The 8,728-nt window shown below is 39.3% G+C and overlaps 1 protein-coding gene across 1 annotated transcript in view; it reads left to right on the top strand.

The window, feature by feature from the left end:
- The first annotated feature begins 210 nt into the window (after nt 1–210).
- The window catches only part of OSBPL8 (oxysterol binding protein like 8), a 73,670-nt gene continuing 65,152 nt past the window's right edge, over nt 211–8,728 (top strand). The window contains exon 1 of the mRNA XM_068972232.1: nt 211–301. Within this exon, the coding sequence (XP_068828333.1) occupies nt 211–301 (91 nt within the window). The remainder of the gene's footprint in view (nt 302–8,728) is intronic.

The following is an 8,728-nucleotide window of genomic DNA, read 5'->3' as shown; positions in this document are numbered from 1 at the left end:
AAAGTAATTTAATTTATTAAAGTATTATTAGAGTATTGAGTTGGTAAAATGAGTATAACCATTGAGACCATATCAATCACAGTTCTAGTCCATGTTATTAACTATGCTGTTATGTAAATCTATGACTTAAGTACTAATTTTTTTTTCCCTTTCTTTCCTTGAGCTGTCGTAGCAAACAGTGAGGATACTCAACACCTGACACCAGGAAAGATGAGTCAGCGCCAAGGGAAAGAGGCTTTTCCAACGCCAACCAAAGATTTGTATCAGCCATCTTTTAGTCCAGCAAGTCCTCATACCCCAGGTATGGAGTTGTTCTTCTAAGGTTTCTTTGTTGTTACTGATGGTGGGCTGTGAGTGTATGGATTGTTTTGGTTTTTTTTAGGGAGGTCTCTCCTTTGCTGGTGTATCATGACTTTTCTTTTTAACTATTTGGTTTTATAGAGGTTTATGTTTGTTTTGTTTTGGTCACCCATAATACACTTGAAATGAGCGCATTTTCCTTTGGAATACTTTTTAATTCTCTGCTGGGGTCCAGCCCCGGTGGATCCAGGGTAATTTGAAGTGGGAACAGAATCGGCAATTAGGAAAGAATTACTTGATTAGAGATATAAAGAGAGATTAGGGAAGAATAGTGTAGTGAGAGAAAGGAGAGAAAATAGGGAAGAAAAAGAGGCTGTATTCCTTGGTTTACATAGAAAGCCAATAAAGCCCCGAGACAAGGGCCTTACACCATCTACGCAGGCCGCAGGCGCCCCCTTGAATAGCGGAGGGTGCCCCACCTTGGGCTCCCTCTCGCATGGTTCTTAGAAGCCCAGGCAAATAAGTAGACATGGTGAGCCTCTATGCTCCAGACGGGAATTCAGCCTGAAAAGGAGAATAAGAAAAGAAGACACGGGGGGAGCCAGATTTCTGAGAAACTGGTCCGTCTCTTTATTTTCCAGGAAAGCTTTTATACTTTAAGTTGTACATAGAGATCAATGGATAATACAAAGTCATGCAGGGTCAGCAGCCCTGACCCTTATCGAGACCAGGCTTTCTCTCTGCATACCTAGCTGTATACACAGGTCTTAGGTGATTTACATCATCTTCTGGCCAGGAGGCCTATTAGCATTTTATGGCCCTTTTCTGATAAGGGTCTGTCAACCAGAAAACGTATTTGCCCTAAAAGTGTTGTTCTTACTAAAGTCTGGTGCCACTCTCAGAAAGCACTAATTAAGGTTACATTCTTACATAGCAAGGACACAACAATTTATAACAAAGAAAGAGGAGTACAGTAATTTATAAGAAAAAGAAAATTCATTAACTCAAAAGTCTAGTATTGCTAACATCAAAACTACTATATTCCTTTTTCTATATCCCAATTACATTGATTAATATCCTCCCAGGTGCCTAAAAGATAAAGGATTTGGAGGCCTGGTGGCAGTCATTAACTCAGCAATATAATTCTTAGCCCTTTAAAAAGGCTCTATATCTTTAAGATGTTTTAAGCTTCGTGCCTCTCATGGTTGGGGGGCTGTAAATAATCACATGCATAGTTGTAAAAGTCTGGGTAAACCTGTCAGGCAAGTTAGAGAGCCATCAGAGGGGTTTGAGCAGAGACACTCCTTTTATATGTAGGAGCTCTAAGTTAACTTTTTCCAGAGAAAGATGGTCGGGAATAGCCCCTGTTAATGTCATAGGGGTCGGCGAAAGTAATAAAATAATAAGACAGACAGATTCTGGTTTGGGGGTAGATGGTCGAGAAGTTCCAGGGGGGCCCCATGAGGCCTGATCCCGCCTTTGCATGTGAGGCCCCTTCCTCATGACCTTTGCCACAGGCGGGATTCCCCATGCTAGCTCCCGGCAATTCTCTTTATATTCTCTAAAATATTTAGTTAGTTATACCATTCTTTTAATTCAGTGATTTTTTCAAACTTTTTGATCTCAGGACTCCTTTAATACTGTCAAAAATTGAAGACCCCAAAGAACTTTTATGTGGATTAATTAACCTATTGATACTTACTGTATTGCATGTTAAAATTAAAACTTTTAAAAAATGTTCACTTTGTTTTTTGAATTGATGTATAGTTGATATACATATCAACTATATACATATGGACTTCCCTGGTGGCTTAGTGGGTAGTCTGCCTGCAGTGTGGGAGAGCCATGTTCAATCCCTGGCTTGGGAAGATCCCCTGGAGAAGGAAATGGCAACCCCCTCCAGTATTCTTGCCTGGAGAATCCCATCGACATAGGAGCCTGGTGGGCTACAGTCCATGGGGTCGCAAAGAGTCAGACACGACTGAGTGACTAACACTTTCTACACTTGATATACATCTGTATGTTACAGGTGTAAGTATCAGTTCAGTTCAGTTCAGTCACTCAGTCATGTCTAACTCTTTGCTACCCCTGAATCGCAGCACACCAGGGCTCCCTGTCCATCACCAACTCCGGAGTTCACTCAAACTCATGTGCATTGAGTCGGTGATGCCATCCAGCCATCTCATCCTCGGTCGTCCCCTTCTTCTCCTGCCCCCAATCCCTCCCAGCATCAGGGTCTTTGCCAGTGAGTCAACTCGTTGCATGAGGTGGCCAAAGTATTGGAGTTTCAGCCTCAGCATCAGTCCTTCCAATGAATACCCAGGACTGGTCTCCTTTAGGATGGACTGGTTGGATCTCCTTGAAGTCCAAGGGACTCTCAAGAGTCTTCTCCAACACCACAGATCAAAAGCATCAATTCTTCAGCACTCAGCTTTCCTCACAGTCCAACTCTCACATCCATACATGACCACTGGAAAAACCATAGCCTTGACTAGATGGACCTTTGTTGGCAAAATAATGTCTCTGCTTTTGAATATGCTATCTAGATTGGTCATAACTTTCCTTCCAAGGAGTAAGCGTCTTTTAATTTCATGGCTGCAGTCACCATCTGCAGTGATTTTGGAGCCCCCCAAAATAAAGTCTGACACTGTTTCCACTGTTTCCCCATCTATTTCCCATGAAGTGATGGGACCGGATGCCAGGATCTTAGTTTTCTGAATATTGAGCTTTAAGCCAACTTTTCCACTCTCCACTTTCACTTTCATCAAGAGACTCTTTAGTTCCTCTTCACTTTCTGCCATAAGGGTGGTGTCATCTGCATATCTGAGGTTATTGATATTTCTCCCGGCAATCTTGATTCCAGCTTGTGCTTCTTCCAGCCCAGCGTTTCTCATGATGTACTCTGCATATAAGTTAAATAAGCAGGGTGACAATATACAACCTTGACATACTCCTTTTCCTATTTGGAACCAGTCTGTGGTTCCATGTCCAGTTCTAACTGTTGCTTCCTGACCTGCATACAGGTTTCTCAAGAGGCAGGTTAGGTGGTCTGGTATTCCCATCTCTTTCAGGATTTTCCACAGTTTATTGTGATCCACACAGTCAAAGTCTTTGGCATAGTCAATAAAGCAGAAATAGATGTTTTTCTGGAAATCTCTTGCTTTTCCCATTATCCAGCAGATGTTGGCAATTTGATCTCTGGTTCCTCTGCCTTTTAAAACCAGCTTGAACATCTGGAAGTTCACGGTTCATGTATTGCTGAAGCCTGGCTTGGAGAATTTTGAGCATGACTTTACTGGCGTGTGAGATGAGTGCAATTGTGCGGTAGTTTAGTTAATTCACAAATTTAAGGATTATATTCCTTTTAAGTGCTGTGCTGTGCTTAGTCACTCACTCATGCCACACTCTTTGCGATCCCATGGATTGTAGCCCGCCAGACTTCTCTCTCTGTCCATGGTGATTCTCCAGGCAAGAATACTGGAGTGGGTTGCCATGTCTCCCTCCAGGGGATCTTCCCAACCCAGGGATCGAACTCCCACATTGCAGGTGGATTCTTTACCATTTGAGCCAGAAGAGAAGCCCAAGAATACTGGAGTAGGTAGCCTGTCCCACTCGAGGAATCTTCCTGACTCAGGAATTGAACCGGGGTCTCCTGCATTGCAGGTGGATTCTTTACCAGCTGATCTGCCAGAGAAGCCCATACTGCATTTATAGTTATTATAAAATATCAGTTCCATTCTCTGTGTTGTATAATATAGCCTTGTAGCTTATTTTATACATGATAATTTTTTTTAATGCTTACCCTTTATTCATTTTAAATTATAATAATAAACCTATTATAGGCTAATGTGAATAACATATTCTTATGAACAATAGCTGACTCCCCTCCCCACCAAAGAAGAGCTGAGTGAGAATGAGAAGAGTGGTATTCTTTTCCTTCAAGGTCCCACAGCCTTGCCCCTACTGTCATTTTGGGCTGGGTAATTCTTTGTTGAGGGCAGCTATCCTGTGCATTGCAGGATATTTAGCAGCATCCTTGACCTCTATGCACTAGATGCCAATAGCAATTTTCCTGGATGTGACAACTAGAATTAGCCCTAGATCTTGACAGATATCCCTTGTCGGACAAAATTGTCTCTGGCTGAGAACTACTGTTTAACATTTTTTGCTAATCTCTTTAATTTATGTCTGGCTTTATCAAGGGTATTTGTCAGTGAAACCGAACTTTTACTGCATGTGCATGGCAGTGAAGAAGTCAGTGCCTACTTCGGTCGGATGCCTCTGCTTTGATAGGGCCAAGGTTCCAGTGGTCGTCTCTAGCATTGGTTTTGCACTACTAGTGAAAATGTCAGCACGATAAGAAAGTATTATGAAATTAGTTTTGACCTGGCAGACCTTTTGAAAGTGTCTTGGAAACTTCAGTGATTATGCTAATTTCTAATTCATAAATTATACTTTTTTAATATTGGATTCTGTTTCTTAGCTGAAGTTTATTTGATCATATACTTTGAACTCTCCTTATCAGTTATCAGTACTAGTGATAATTACTGATCTCCAATTAGTTATCATACTGATAACTAGGGGGAAAGACTTCTGCTTTTAAAGCTAAGAACTTAAATTTGGTATTTAAAAGCCAATACATACTTAGATTATCAAACTTTTTAAAATTAATCATTTTAACTGAAGGATACTTTACAATATTGTGATGGTTTTGCCATACATCAACATGAATTAACCACGGGTGAGTCTTAAGTGTTATGTTATACTGTCTGCGTAATTAGTCAGGTTTTGGTGTTGTTACTGTGTGAATTATCCCTTGGGGTAGGCTTTAGTTACTTCTTTTAAAATGAGTATTAACTGGTTGATCGTAAGTTACATGACCATTTTCTAATTTACTCCAGTAGAAAATTTTTCTAGTCAAGTATTAGATGGAAACATTTTTACATAACCTTGTAAAAAAATTGTAACATAAAATTCTGGAAGGATGCAACTTATGTGATTTTTTTTTTTTTTTTGGTTCTGTGCACCAGAATTTTGACTGTAATAAATATTGTTCATCTTTCATATATTTGTGTACTTGAATATTTAGAGAAATCCTTTAACTTGATATTTAATGAAACAACAGAAGGGTTAGTTACTAAAGCTTCTTGTATTTATAGGTATCATGAACATTTTCAGACAAGCAGGGAGTTTGTAAGAATAATGCAGTTAACATTAATAAACCCATCAGGTAGATGTAATAAATTATTAACCTTTTGTTGTATTTTATTTATTTGGCGGTGGGACTGGAATATTTGGAGTAAATCATAGACCTCATGATGTTATACCCCCAAATACTTAATCCATCTCTGAAATTTAAGAACATTTTCTTACATAACCATAAAACCTTTATTAGGTCTAACAAAATTGATGATAATTATTTAATATAAGCTAATACCTAGTTTTGGAGAAGGAAATGGCAACCCACTCCAGTGTTCTTGCCTGGAAAATCCAATGGACAGAGGAGCCTGGTAGGCTACAGACCATGGGGTCCCAAAGAGTCAGACATGACTGAACGACTTCACTTTCTTTAATACCTAGTTCATAACTTAAATTTCCCCAGTTGTCCCCAAATCTTTTCCGGTAAGCTTGTTGAAACCAAGATCCAAGAAAAGTTCATACGTTGCATTTGATTATGTCATTATATCTCCTTTAATTCAAAGAGTCTCCTTGTTTACTCTATTTTCTTTTGTGCCTTTGACGTCTTTAAGAAACTAAGTCAGTGTCCCTGTGTCTGACCTTTTGAATTTGATTGCCTCCTTGCAGTGTTGTTTTGTTTCCCTGTCTTTGATATTTTATATGAACTGAAAGTTAAATGCAAAGGCTTGATTACGTTCAGGTTGAGCATTTTTGGCAAGATATATATTAGTGTGATATATCACTTGTGTGGGACTTGTGATTGTCTTGCTTTTCGCGGTGTGAGGTTGGTCAGTAAACTCAGCTGGTAAACAGCCTGATCCTCTTGTTACATCTTTTCTCTCCCTATAACCTGAAAATAAAATGTAGTAAATATTCTGTTCCTCTTTAGCTTTTTACCTAAAAATGTAAGCACTCTTTGATGATCATTGGGAGGTGAAAGTAGGCTGCAGTCCATGGGGTCACTAAGAGTCAGACATGACTGAGCAACTTCACTTTCACTTTTCACTTTCATGCATTAGAGAAGGAAACTGCAACCCATTCCAGTGTTCTTGCCTGGAGAATCCCAGGGACGGAGGAGCCTGGTAGGCTGCTCTGTGTCTACGGGGTCACACAGTGTTGGACACAACTGAAGTGACTTAGCAGCAGCAGCAGCAAGGGGTGAAAAATAGTGATTTTTTTCTAATTCTATCATTCCTTTTACATTTGTTACTGAAGTTTTTCTCTAAGCAAGAGATCTCACTTATCTTAAGCCTGCCTAGTAAACATTGGAATATAGTTCCTGTAGGAAAGTCAGGATAAATGGTTCTTAATGCCTAAGCACTAGTTTTTAGATTAAAGAGACGACATGAAGTCTACTTCTGGGGATGACAAATTTTTTTGGCTTAAACTTTTTTTTAATATCATAAAAAAACTCTCACATTTTAATAAAGTAGTTATGCTTCAGTCATTGGTAAAGTGAAGATAATAATAGTGTTTGTGTATCATATAAGATTTTATAAGGCTTAAAATGAGTTAATACATACAAAAAGCTTGAAACATAGCCTGGTAAATGAATACCACTCAGGATAGCTGACTAACAATAATAATAATAATAACCTCAACAACTATTACTATTATTATTATTTTAAATACATGAGTTTGAGTTGAAGAGTGATATTTTGACCTTTGCGACACTTCAGCATCTTATAGAGGCTTGTTTGGAAATTCTTTTACTATGGATGGCCATGTACAACCTCTAATTTTTGCATTTACATCAGCCATAGTGTTAGATATATCTTGATTTACACCTAAATGTTCTTGGGTAAGTTATGGGTAAATTAATATTTATAGTGTGAATTACATATTAAATGTACTTCTTTGTTAAACTCAGCTTATTGGGTTTTTGTAATGCACAGTATCTCCCTCTGGTTTACCATGATTCCATATGATAGTTTTCAGAAGTGAGAGATGTGTTTAAAATAAGATTGTGAAGATAAATAGTTGGAAATTATCATATATAGAAAATATCTCTGATAGGTCTGCCGTAACTCAAGGATTATACTCTAGATCAGTATTTCAATTTCTGAATGGAAAGAATTAGAATTCCAAAAGCTTATTAATAGTAATAATGATTAAAATTCCCCATGTCTTTTATGTGCTTTTCACATGCATTAGCTCCTGGAATTCTTACAAGAACGTTATGGTATATAAATCATTCTCCCTGTTTCCCAAATGAGGAAACTAGGCAGTTGGTGAGGGAAATTTCCTTGCCCCGGTTTATGTACTTAGTATGTAGTAAAGCTAAAACCTGAACCTGTGTATAACTACAGAGTTTATATTGTTAAGGTTTCAGTCAGTTTAGTCATTAGATTTTTTGAGGCTAAAATTTTCCAAACCTTAAACTTGGCTCCTGTGTCTTTTGATATAACGCCATTATGTGTACAGTGCTTTTAGTTCAGTTCAGGCGCTCAGTCGTGTTCGACTCTTTGCGACCCCATTAACCGCAGCATGCCAGGCCTCCCTGTCCATCACCAACTCCCGGAGTTTACCCAAACCCGTGTCCACTGAGTCGGTGATGCCATCCAGCCATCTCATCCTCTTCGTCCCCTTCTCCTCCTGCCCTCAATCTTTCCCAGCATCAGAGTCTTTTCAAATGAGTCAGCTCTTCATATCAGGTGTCCAGAGTATTGGAGTTTCGGCTTCAGCCTCAGTCCTTCCAGTGAGCACCCAGGACTGATCTCCTTTAGGATGGACTCGTTGGATCTCCTTGAAGTCCAAGGGACACTCAAGAGTCTTCTCAGTTCAAAAGCGTCAATTCTTCTGCGCTCAGCTTTCTTTACAGTCCAACTCTCACATCCATACGTGGCTACTGGAAAAATCATAGCTTTGACTAGATGGACCTTGGCAAAGTAATGTCTCTGCTTTTTAATATGCTGTCTAGGTTGGTCATAACTTTCCTTCCAAGGAGTAAGTGTCTTTTAATTTCATGGTGGCAATCACCCTCTGCAGTGATTTTGGAGCCCCCAAAAATAAAGTCAGCTGTGTTCACTGTGTCCCCATCTATTTGCCAGGAAGTGATGGGACCGGATGCCAGGATCTTAGTTTTCTGAATGTTGAGCTTTAAGCCAACTTTTCCACTCTCCTCTTTCACTTTCCTCAAAAGGCTCTTTAGTTCTTCTTCACTTCCTACCATAACGGTGATGCCATCTGCATATCTGAGGTTATTGATAAATCTCCTGGCAATCTTGATTCCAGCTTGTGCTTCCTCCAG

Source organism: Capricornis sumatraensis, chromosome 4 (assembly GCF_032405125.1).
Source record: "Capricornis sumatraensis isolate serow.1 chromosome 4, serow.2, whole genome shotgun sequence".
NCBI classification, from domain to species: Eukaryota; Metazoa; Chordata; class Mammalia; order Artiodactyla; family Bovidae; genus Capricornis; species Capricornis sumatraensis.
This window is presented reverse-complemented; position numbering and strand designations above follow the sequence as displayed.